Here is a 12,935-nt window from a genome sequence, read left to right as displayed (position 1 = left end):
TCTAGAGGCAACATTAAATCAGTCTTTGGAAACTTCTTCAAACACACATTTCAGGAAAACAATATAATCATTGTTACGGTTAAATATGTACAATAATAATCATTAAGGAATTATACAGCACAGCTAATCACTATAGGGTATCCAGGCGCTTTTGAAATCCATTCTCTGATAAACAGATTACTGATAGGTACAGGAGCGTGGCTTCAATTGGTGCAACAGGCACAGCGGCACCGAGGGCCTGAGACACCTACCGATCCCTTGCTGTTGGTAATATTCATACAACATTGGTGGCGGGGACGGTTCCTTCCTACTGTACAGGTCACTCCCAATGCTGCATCAAACACTTTAGTTTCCTTTCCCGTCTTGATGTGTTTGTAACCCACTCATTGTAACTGATGGGTTCCAAATAATTCTCTTTTGTGCTCTCCTGGCAAAGCTTAAATGCTTTTAAACTAATTGTCCTCACTGCCAAATCATACTCTGCTTACATTATTTCTGTGGTTTCTGGGTTGTTTCGTTTAGGTCTAATTGAATGGCATTTAAAAAGTGCAATTAAAACAGTGGTGTGCCGTACTAACCTTCCAGTCCCTACCTCCAAAAACTGAAACCCACAAAGCAAAAAAAAAAAAAAAAAAAAAAAAAAAAAAACACAATTTGAGAGCAGGCAAAAAAACAATTTAATAATGATAGCAGGCCAGTGAAGAGCACTACGGCGGCCAACTCATCATCATCGAAAGTAGCAATAAGGGTGGTGAACGAGCCGGGGCAGTTATACTCAGAGAAAAACAACTGTATATTCCGGATACCACCACTAGATGGCAGGATTTAGAATGTAGAAGATACCCCTCTGTGGCCATTCACTGCATCACACTAAAGCAGGAGTTCCACAAGTGAGTTACACACATAGTACTTGAAATAGCTCTTACACACTTACATTTATGCTCTCATGAAAAATACAAAATGGATGGGCCGAGGACAAGCATGGCGTGAAGCAACAGCGCCAGCGATGCATTTACATATTTGTGCCACTCTGTTGCTGGAGACTGCTTTAGCTGGAGAAATAAGAAGCAATATTGGGAGTACTGAAAAAAAAAAAAAAATCACACGTATAGTGTTACCACGAGGGGGATTGAACTTACTCTGGAGAAGTAGTTTTATTGAGCGCTTTATAACCAAATATTTAAAGTAGCATAACAAACAAAGTAAGATAGTGACTTATGACATCAGAGAACAATACTGCAAGCAACTATAACCACAAGAGAAACCAGAGCAATGGCTTATCGGATACAAACGAGAGGGTCTACTAAGCTGCATAGTCGGGATCTGACTCTGGCTACTATATAGTTTTAAGCAGATCAGGTTGTGTACGCATTAAATACACTCTAAGCAAGAGTATAGTGGGTCAGTATTGATGTGAGAGAACTTATTTAATGTATGTTAACTCCGAGACCGCCATAAGAAACTTGATTGGAGGAAAATAAACCTAACAAAACAAATACATGTGAGACCTGTGAACCCTTTAGTATGACTAGAAAGCAAGGACAGAACTTTGCAATGGTATGTCTAATTGTTCACAATCGAAGATAAAGAACAAAAAAACATCCCGACGTGCACAAAAGATAAACCTCCTAATCTTGACTCCCCAGTCAAGAACAAATCCGATCGGAATTGTACGATGGAAGCAATTCCAGTTTACTCTGTTTCTCACCGGATGACCTCCGACTCTCGGGCCCAGCTCACAAGGGCCACAAGGTGCTGCCTCGTCGGCCAGCATCCGAAAGGCACCCCTTTAATCCTCGGGGCTGATGTGGGTCGGATCAGGCTACCGCGCAATCTGACCGTGCTAGCATGGTTAGTCCGGCAGGGCGACGTGAGCGAAACCGAAACCTTCCATGGGGCGGGACTTCCGTCTTCGGAAGCCCACGCACGCGCCCACGGAGAGAAGCAGTGCTGGTGACGCGGGGCTCCCATGGCCGAGGGAGAGCCCCGCGGAGGCTGCAGAAGTTTAGAATGGCAGTAAGTGGGGCTTTGGGGGGGGTGCGCGTGTATGTATGCGGCGGCGGTGGCGCGGCCGGGGGAGGGGGGGGGGTTGGGGTATTTGCGGCGGGTGTATGCGTGCGTGTCCTGTGTGTGCGTGTCTGTATGTGTGTGTGCAGGGGGGGCGGCATGTGTATGTGCGCGCGCCTGTGTGTGCAGGGGGTGGGGGCTGGCTGTGTGTGCGCGCGCCGTGTTTGCATGCAAGCCAGGCGAAAGCAGGGGCTGTGTGTGAGTGTCTGCGCAAGCGCGTCAGAGGCGCGCTCCCGCGGTGAAAACTGGAAAGGCAAACCGCGTGGCACATTGCTGTCCACATTCCCAGATACGGGCAACAAAAGGTCTCGAGCAGACTACGCTGCTCGACCTTAAAAAAAGGGAGTGGAAGAACAACCAGATATTTAAGCTAGGTCTGGATCACGCAGTGTTATATAGTTGGAGGAGCTGATATGACAGTTGTGGTCTTCTTGTGCAGAATTCTCATAACTTTGACACAAATCCACATACTCACCCCACAACCATATCAAACTTTTTTTTAAATCAGCAAAGCTTTCAAGAATGGACTCAAACCTGTCTAGTGCTCAAAAGCAGTAAAGCTGTTGTGAGGTCTGCAAGACGTTAGGTTACAAAATAAATGCACGTCAAAGCACTGTCTCTCCCTCCCTGTCCACCGATACAGGATCTCTCTCCCACGACCAAATGTCTTAAAGGCGCATTTCTGACTGTTCCTCCCTGCAACCGCTCCCCTCCCAGGCACAATTACTAGTTGTCCACTATATTTATGAAACAAACAAATCCGGTGGTCTGTACAGTGGGAAGGGGACCACACTACATTTCCTATTTACACTTGGCTCTGAGATAGCAGCTTTGTCTTCTCAAGTGGTAACTATGTGATTGACAGGTGTGATAAATTTACGATATTGTCGGATGGGGTTAATATTTGAGTGTGTAAGGCTGTTAATTACATAATACTAATAGGGAGCATATGCATACTTGGACAACTAGTGACATGGAACATGAACCTGGAATCAACAACAGTACACATGTGCTCACGCTCTGACTAGCCTAGGAGTTTCCAGAAATGGCACTGACTGGCTGTAATGTTGTGTACATTGTATTAGTCTTCTTTATTGCTCACAATTTACTGGACATGCGCGGGCTCAAGAATTTTTGTAATTCAACAGTACATGCAGTGCTTGTTAAGAACATGTTGTGCTTGAAGATGTGGCCCGTGACTGCTCACTCACTCAGAGTTCCGAAAGCCACCTCTACGGCAGTTGCAGATGGAAAGGACAGGACGAGGTCGCTCCTCCGTGAGCACCTGCATTTTCTACAATAAACTTGGAAAGAGGATTTACACTTGCCTCGAAGTCTATTTGTCAACGATATACCTGGCGATACGTTGTTTGGCATAAGTCCATCCTAATTTCTTGCACTTTCCTCCGTTGGGAAGCAAGAAGCACTGCAATTTGTCCCTTGCAGCGCATTGTGGTTTTGCCACTTCTTTGTAGGTGAATTTCAGAGTACAATCTGGCCCTTAAGTGACTTACTCGGCATTTTGGTTGAGGTAGCTTACCAGCACGTGCTTTTGTGAGCAAGTGCCATTTGAAGCAGACGAAGGACTCTATCCAGCCTCATTTGCTGCTGTGCAACATGTGACCAGTGATGTCAAGACATGGTGTGCTGCAGCCATTTCAGATTGGGGTATAGATCATTGCTACACGTGGGAAAGTAGAGTTTTGAAGTGGTTTTCCTCACATTTGGTGACTATTTCAGAAGGATTTCAACCGTTTTCACATGCTTTGCAACCATTCCTTGGACAGTTTTGTGGCACTGTGTGGCAGGTTTACTTTTTATATATTCAGGAGCATTGGATCTGCTGATGTTAATTGGGCTAATGTTAAATGAGTTAATAGAGTTGTCATTTCTACTTGAGCACGGTAATCTTGGGAAGGGTAAGATGGTTGAGAAGTCATGAGCTGGACCAGGAAACAGTTCAGTTAACCTTTTGCTGGCCATAGAGCAACACAGCATCTTCTTAGTATGTGAGAAATGTATGTTTCAAGTTAACCACCCTCAAAGCTCTACTGACTGAGCAGAGCTATACTGTAATTCTAATTTTGCCCCGCTGCAGTCATGCTCTGGCTGCTAATCAGATGATCAGGTTGGAAACTGGCAGAAGATATAGTCCCTACCATAAGGTTACACTTTGACTTTTCAAAACATCTGGAATTAGGAGGAATGCAGAGTACCCAAAGCTCTCCACTTAATCACCTCTATTGAAAATCTTCAACAAGCCTCTGTTGTCAATCATTAATGAAAGAACCCTGCAGTTCCATTTATATAGAGATGCTGTTTTCGCACTAAAACAAGTACATTTAATAAAATTAGAGCTGATTACCTCTAGGTAAATAAAAGTGATCAAAAATTGAGCCCCATAAAACTTAAAACTTCAGCTGTTAAGATTAGACACCAGAATGTTTTCTAACACCCACATTCTCCGAATTAGCAAAATATTTGGGCATTATACGAATCACAAACCTCAACTTTCAATCCAATTTCGGCAAGTGGCCAAATCGACCATCTTTTTTCTAAGAAAATTCAGCAAACAGTGCCTTAATTGACAAAATGAACCATAACAGCAGTCACTCTTAGAAATTCTAAAGTAGATTATGCTATAGAAGTAGTGGGTGCGGCTCTAACAGTCAGACAGCATGGCTTCATGATGTAAAAACAAATGAGCAAACCTAGGTCTTAATATTGGAAGAAAGAATTTAATTATCAGGACTGACCTAAACCTTTGCAATTAGTTGGCATTAGTCAAATGGAGGTTTAAAATGACCTGTCTGGTATTTAAATGGCTTTCAGGTATGTTCAATCCTTCAGTTATTTGTATTAACCTTGATCTATGAATTAGCATTACCTAGTAGGAGCCATTACATCAATGCGCCACCACTCGATGGCATATTGACCAATAAACAGCATTCTTCAGCAAAGGTAACACTCATCACGCATTAAGCGGAGCTGCTGCTCTTAAAAAAAAATAAAAAAAGTTACAAAATGATATAGGTTTACATCCTAATCATCAATCATAGAACCTGGAAAGTAACACGAGCAATGTATTTGATATGGCTAGCTTAAAGACAGTCACCCAATGCTCGGTTTGAGGGGTCATTTGTTTTTTTTTTGTTTTTTTTAAACAAAGTTGATTTTGTGAATTTGTTCTCTCCGGGTAAGGAGATGTTCGGAGTTTAGCTGCTTGCAGTCACTGTACATGCAATATTCATGGGCTAGAACAGTGGACAGGTTACCGGTGGTCTGTTAGCCATTAGTGCCTGTGGCAGGGTAAACTCTTGGTTGGTCTCAAGGCAGGTAGACACCTTGGCATTAGACATAACAAAACGTCTAGCAAATTCTCGATTGGCACATTTTTACCCCAAACATAGGCAGGGGACCGCTGATAATAAAGTGGGGGAGGGGTATTGGAGGTGGGCGCTTGTGCAACTGTACCTATCCTTTCGTAGTCACTCCATAGTATTGCACTGGGGAATTGGTTAGATGGTTCCTGTGCCAAGGGACCAAGTTATGGCCCGGTTGCCCAGGCTTCCTCCCCTAGGGTGCAAGAAGGTCGTCCCTCATTAGGGTTAGCTTTGCAACACTGGTTTTGGGCGCAGCTTTCTAGTAGGCCCAGCTCCCTCGTGCAGGGGAGCAGGTGAGTTTCTCCAGTTAAAATTTTGTAAGAACACAGAGTTTGGGGAATGGGCCCTATTCACTTCTCCATGGCTGAAAGGGTCAGCTTGGTGGTTAACCATGACTCTGGATGGAGAAAAGGTTAGGAGATTGGGGTCTAGCTATAAGAGCAGGTTTGAATTATTGGTAAGCAATGTGTATTTTTGAAAATGTTATATGCAATGTTTATTTTCTATCTCCTATTTGTAATAATTAAGATTTAAGAAGTGCTTTCTCAAAACGAATGAGATGCGTCTAAGGCTAAAATGTCTACTTGACAAGAGAGTGTTTCGTGTTATAGGATCTTCATTCTTGTACTCCGTACTCTTCTCTGAGGGTCTCTAACCAATAAACTGTAGTAATTACTTAACCATCCCCAAAACTAGACTTTGCTCTCTCCGGCAACTGAACAGTCATCCAAACATTAACATCACTCGCTTGGTCCTGCCAAACTCCCAGCAACAACGCCAATCACTGTTCGCTAATCTGCAACGCCAGCAAATCGTTGCTAGTATAGTTGCTAATTGGGCAACAGTTTAGAGATGAGGCTTCGGACGGGAAAGAACTGCAGGGCGGCTAATGACAAGAGGCCCTGGGTTTTAACGGGCGGGCTTCTCTGCAGCAGCCAGTAATCATGAGGAACGGATTACAACATTTAAGAACTCCGAAATCTGCTTTAAACCGCAAGCGACCAGAAGGGACGTTCTCCTATTGCAGAAGGTCGGAAGCCCAGCTACAAAGCAGTTCTTAAAAAAAAAAATTAAGTTGCATTTTTATGTTTATTGAAGACATCAATGCTTGTTGTAATGCAAGGACCTCAAGTGCCTGCCCTACGTGCGAGGCGCGGTAGATAGCGGTCACTCGGCCACGAAAAAGCAGGGGCATTTTTAAACAAAGGAAGCGGTTACAAACAAGATACTTAAAAGCGCACGCTTTCATTTCAGGAAATACAGCCGTGCGACAGGAAATAAAGATTGACATTTCTACAGACTATAATATCAGTTGGGCTTTCGGTACCTCCGTGATTCAGTTTGCTGTGGTGCCAGGGAGGGGTTCCTTAACGGAGCCTTTTGGGCAAGGATGGCTGCTAATAATTCAGCCGCATACCAGCAAAATACCACAAGTTGACTATTTTTCCACCGCTTCTTGGCAGCGTTTACAGGTTATGACTCATTACCAATTCTCCAGCAGGGCTACTCTGTTATGTCACTCTCCCACAAGACTGAGGTCAAGTTTAGGGGTAGAAATAGGCTAAGCCGTACTTTCGCACACTTGAGCACGGTTTCTTCAGCAAGACACGTCAGGGGTTAATGCCCTATGGCTATGGGCTTCGTGTCAATAAAATAGTACTATGACGTATACAACAGCCCATGATCTGGATGTTCGCAACAGGGATCCGGTAAACTGTACGTGATCACGATTCCCATTCTACAGCTACTACATTTATTTTAAAGTTTATATAGCGCGAACATTTTTATCTATTTATCTTTTAGACTAATGATTAAGTTCAATGTGCGTCCACTCTACATTTAGCAACATAGACTTCCAGTGAACCCGACATGATGCGCCCTCACCTGTAATGGTTACTGTAATAAAGAGGTGAATTGATTAAGTTTTTATTATGCAACACATGGGGGAGATGGGTGATCCCTTGGAGTGGAATAGCACATAAAATGGCAATCACGCCGTCTGCGTATAGGATGATAACAAAGCAACAAGATTCCAAAGTCCAAGCCGGTCTCTCAAGCACCTATTGGCTGGACCGCCGTTATCAGACTGTGCGTGGGGACGAGATAAGATAAGCGCATCCTGAATAACACTCGAATAGCTAACGTGAAAATAACCCACACCGTTCATAAGTAAGTTAATAAAACAATGAAATGTTACAAACTTGAAGGTGCCCCATAATCTTAACGCCAATGCTGTTCTGGATAAACAATAAAGACCCGCCTGGACAAATACTCAATTGCATATGGCAGAGCAGGTAGAAGTACAAACCCAGGCTGAGGCGGGGCACTGCCCCAACAATGGGAAAACCAGACTGCAGATTACAAAAGGTCTCCATGAGCAACGTGCTCATTAACATGCCACGCCGAACAACGTCTGATTGCAAACTAAGGTGAAGCAGACGTTGACAACTAGAGTACAGGTAAAGATTAACTACTTCAATAGTACAATCCATTTACACAGACCACACATCTTCCGAAGGAATTTTAACCAGTTTATAACCATACAATTGCTTTGCACACATCAAGTAGGACAGATTCCCTTCTCCAGTGGTGAAGCAGACGTTGACAACTAGAGTACAGGTAAAGATTAACTACTTCAATAATACAATCCATTTACACAGACCACACATCTTCTGAAGGAATCTTAACCAGTTTATAACCATACAATTGCTTTGCCCACATCAAGTAGGACAGATTCCCTTCTCCAGTGGTCCTAGCCAGATCTACACCAGGCCTCACCAAGGGTGTACACAGCGAGTGTACTTCTACCACCCCTGCATATCAAATTCTATTTTTTTGAAGCAGATAACAGCATTAATTATATAACGATACATGGGTGTTGCGTGTTAACACCCACACACCACTCATTGAATGTCCCCCTTGGTCAGAGTAACGCAACGCAGCAATGTGCTCTGTGTTACATTGCTCCAGATATATCAAGTCCCTCAGGGCCACACAAGGCAGCTTTGCGGGGCTTGATAAATTGCACTTAGTATTTGCATCACGCATGCACCCCTTTGTGTGGTGCAAAAGCGACGCAGCTACATGATAAATATGGGCCTTAGCGTGTCCTGAAGGAAAATAAGTTCTGAGGATAATCGTAGGGCAAACAAGTTGGAAGTGTTCATGGTGTTTATAACGTGGGTCCAGTATTCCTGGAGAGCCACAAGATGAAACTAGGTGCATTATGCCTCCTTAGGGGTGCACACAGCGCTAGCATGGTGGGTCAGGGCCACACATTATCTTGAGCCAATCTTGCCCTTACCCACCATGCTGGCGCTGTGTGCACCCCCAAGGAGGCAACAACAACAAAATACCCACATGAATGCTACAAATCCCAAATTTGAAATAGGAATAGTAATATGTGCCCATCCCACTACAAGAGAACTGTAGGGCATATCTGTAGCACAACAGGCATGTACAAACAGAGCAAAGTGGGTGCTGAAGCTGTAAACAACGTCAGATATTGAAATAAGACTCCTATTTCGAAAAGCGCGCAGAACGAGGTACAAATGTGAAATACAGTGAATACAATTTTACAAATAATAAAAAAAAACGTGCTTTATAAATCACAACCCAGCACAGGCACCCCAGCATCAGCTGTGCCTTTGCAAGATAACACATTACAAGAGGCAGAGGATATCTTTCCCCATCCTTACCAACAGAAGGTCACTCCACACGACCCTTCCATTCAATTAGAATCGGGGCTTCCTCCCGAGCCGGAAGGAAAGGCTCGAGCTAGGGCTGGGCATGGAACAAGGGGAACCCAGGTCTGGGCACCAAAATCAAAGTCCCCCCGTTAGTGAACCAGGTAGCTAAATAAAAAAAAGTGGCCACATTTGCAAGTCAGGCCAGTTTTGAACGTGTAAAGACCACTGTGATTATTTTGCAAGATATGGGAGAATGCATGCATTGGTTTGCTGCAGGCAATGTTTGTGGACATTTCAGGTAAATCACCCTCAAAAAACGGCAAACCGGGCCATTAAGCTGGCTCACAAAATTCTAAAAACTGCCCTACACACTGATCTGTCAGATCAGCCCATCCGACACTGCTAGATTGCGCTATTAGGCTAGTCAGACACGTAGGAACTCCTCCAGCAACAAGGGCGTCTCACAAGCCGCGGCACCCTGTTATAGGACCGATTGGCAAGACTTTTGTTTACACTTTGTGGCAAGCCACTTTTCTCCATATAGTTCTGTAATCTGTGGACGTTCATAAAACCCAGGACTAGATACTTGGAGGAGAATTCCAAAAGTGAAAAGGCACTTTAGCAACGTTAAAACCCCATACAAACATATTCATCAACAAAATTCGTTGTGCTATACGTCCTCGAAGGGAGCGTCGCTACACCCTCATTCCCCATACTTCCTTCAGTGACCCTCTTCAGTCCCGTTCTCAGTGGTATCGACTTCCCTCTCATCCTTTACCTAATGCCTATCCACCCACTTGGGACACGCCCAACAGCAGCTGAAATGCACCACCCTGTGCCCTCCTTTAGCCTCATAACAACAGCCCACGGCCTTCCTCTGGCACAATTTATCACTTGGGCCTGGCAGCAGGTGCACACATCTCTCTGGAAAACACTTTAGTGTCACTCTGGGCACTCACCACTGTCACTCTTCTCACCTGCGTCTGACCCCGCCTCCAGTCCGCCCCGGCAGTACGTGTGCTGCACCTCCCTGAAGAATGCTTTTGTGTCTCGCAGGCTCTGCTGTAGGCGAGCACGGTACTTGTTGTAATGAATAAAGCTGCGACTCAGCTCCCTGGCCGGGCCAGGCCTCCCGCCGCCGCTGGGCTCCATCGCCAATCACTCCTCTGAGCTGCAAACACCGCGATGGAACCCCTAGCACCTTTATCATGCGGGACCACCAGGGGGCGACGGGCGCGCCAAGGCGCCTGCGCACCACTCTTTGGGACTGATAGCTGGTGTAGCCAGTCTTCGTTGACAGCTCAGTAGCATAGGCAGGTGGCACGAATGCGCATGCGCGCAGAACTTCCTGAGACAGATCTGCGCATGCATAATTTCCCACACGGCACAACTAATCAGAACGTGAGATGTAACGCATGCGCACACCCACAAACAACAATCCTCCGTGTATCGTGTCTTAATCTTGCGCCTGCGTCTTATTTATATTCCAGATTCCTGTCGTGTTTTCACCAAAATAGGAGTCTAAATCTACACCACTGTTTAGGGTACTGCGTTTTTTTTATAAAGTAAAATTCCTCACTCGGTAAATTTAAACAGTTCTGGTCTGTGAGTGTCACTCCTCACCTACGCGGCGTGTCACGCGTGCCGCGAGAGATACAGAATAGTGACCTACGAATTTATAGTGGTGCGAAGTTCCAGTTTGAGACAAATATAACGCACACTACAAGATGATGGGCTGGCACAACATGTGTAAACAGGTTTATTCTTTAAGATAAAACAAGTGCTATCAAAATTTAGATTTTGGTAATATACAATCAGTTTGTACCTAGTACAAATATTTTTTAATGTATCAATTAAAAGGACACGCTACAGAGCTCAGCTGTAACACCTTTAGATTACCAAAAATAAATCTTTGTCATCTTGAAGGTATAAGTCACTCCATCCAATAAATCGTATAATAGCCGAAGTACCCTTTACATTTGCTAACTATCTCATTGCACACATTTATAATTCTTACATAGGTTCCCTGGGCAGAAGGCTTATTACTTTTTCAGCTCTCTGTTCCATTCCTGCCTTCACAACACAGGAGACTCTTTCAGCGGAGACACCTCAAGGGCAGCATTAAATGTTTAGGGACGGTAGTCTTTTAAAAAAAAAGTGGTAACTGTTTTTGTAACATTGGAAACATCTTGGGCATGTAGGTCCCCATAATTTCAGAGGTCTTCAAACTGTGGGGCTGCGCCCCCCTGAGAAGCCGTGGCTGCATTCACAGGGGGCGCAGATGGCCAAGCAAGTATTTGTAAATGAAGATGGCCTAGCACAACTCTTCTTCAGGAATAACATCATCAAACGCATTCAACAAAGGAACCTCCGCTCTAAAGGATCATCTCGCCTCAAAATCCCACCATACAAGAAAAAAAAACCATGGGTGGCACATCCTTCTCTGTTCTAGGAGCCAAACTATGGAACTCTTTACCCCCCAACATAAAGTCCACCCACAACCACCTTATCTTCAGAAAACTACTCAAGATTTGGCTCTTCCCCACATAAGCATTGATGGAGAGGACTTTCAGAATACATTTTGAATTAAAGCACGCAGTAATGAAACTCCCATAATTTTAATTTACTAATGAGTGTTGTATGTTTTGCACGTTTTTGTACTGACACAACCTAGAATAAAGTGCACTTACACGAACACGCAGGTTTAATTATTTGTGCTCTTGTCATGTTTGTCATTCCGTTTAAAATAATACATTTACTTTGTCTTTCGTTTTGTTGAACATTAACTGCGGCTGTTTTAAATAATAGCATGTGCATTCTTTTTAATGTGCTTTTGTTTATGTCGTGTCATCTCATGTGTTTGTGCTATGTTTGTCTTTTGTATGCAAAGCTAGGTAACATAGACTAATGGGTTAATATTAGAAAAGGGGGTGGGTAACAGAATAATTATCATTTCTTGAATTAATTATTGTCTTGTGTTTCCTTGCATACTAGACTCATGCTAAAGAGGCCTGTGGCCTATTTCTAAAATGGATGTCCGAAGTCCTGTCAAAGTTGGGCCTTGTACAGCAACGTATGAAAGTGGAAATATTTTCTACAATAATTCTTTGAAAGTCGCTCGTAAAAACAAGGCTGTGTGGAAGTTATGAAAAGACATTTGATTCAGCTTTCATGGTCAAGGACAGGATGTGCAGAAGCGGAAAAGCTTGGACGGAGGAAGCATTAGTTGATTTTACCTAATGTTGCAAATCACGGAAAAACCTGTGACACTCTTAGTCTATGAACAAAGCCGCTCTTGAAGAAACATGACTTTTGCTATGCGAAAGGCAAATTACTTCATCGGACGATGTCTCTAGTCCAATCGTGTTTCGTGTTGCTCGAATATTTGTATTCTTTTAGTTAGTTTTAGATAGGAAAAAGGTATAAAAATTGCCCCCTTGCAAAGAGCACTGCTGGCTCGTTCCTGTGCTCCAGAGATGCTGTTGGACTTTCGTTTCACATAAGATCCATTGCGACTTTACTTTTTCCCTTTAGGTTGTTTTCTTTAGCTAAGTTAGGGAAATAGGGTTTAGGGAATTTCCAAAATGTTTGAACATTTCTCATGCTGATTTTGAGTTTGAACTGCCAGTCAAATGTGCCTTTCTAATAAATAATTTTGCTTAATAAAAATTGCTAATAAAAGAATTTACGCTTCAAAATGCATTATGCTCTATAATAAAGTTAATAAAATAGATTTGAAATGACAAGCTGGTCTTGTTTGTTTCCTTGAGTTACCATTAGTTAATCCATTGCCTAT

The 12,935-nt window shown here is 43.6% G+C and overlaps 1 protein-coding gene across 2 annotated transcripts in view; it reads right to left on the bottom strand.

The window, feature by feature from the left end:
- The window catches only part of DSTYK (dual serine/threonine and tyrosine protein kinase), a 422,611-nt gene extending 412,198 nt beyond the window's left edge, over positions 1-10,413 (bottom strand). The window contains exon 1 of one of the 2 annotated variants that reach the window (XM_086923449.1): positions 10,117-10,413. In XM_086923449.1, coding sequence (XP_086779575.1) covers positions 10,117-10,291 — 175 coding nt within the window. In that variant the 5' untranslated portion in view covers positions 10,292-10,413. Of the gene's footprint in view, positions 1-10,098 lie in introns of both variants that reach the window. The other variant, XM_086923448.1, reaches the window with a different exon arrangement.
- Positions 10,414-12,935: the final 2,522 nt, after the last annotated feature.

The sequence above is a fragment of the Lissotriton vulgaris genome, chromosome 5, assembly GCF_964263255.1.
Source record: "Lissotriton vulgaris chromosome 5, aLisVul1.2, whole genome shotgun sequence".
NCBI lineage: Eukaryota > Metazoa > Chordata > Amphibia > Caudata > Salamandridae > Lissotriton > Lissotriton vulgaris.
This window is presented reverse-complemented; position numbering and strand designations above follow the sequence as displayed.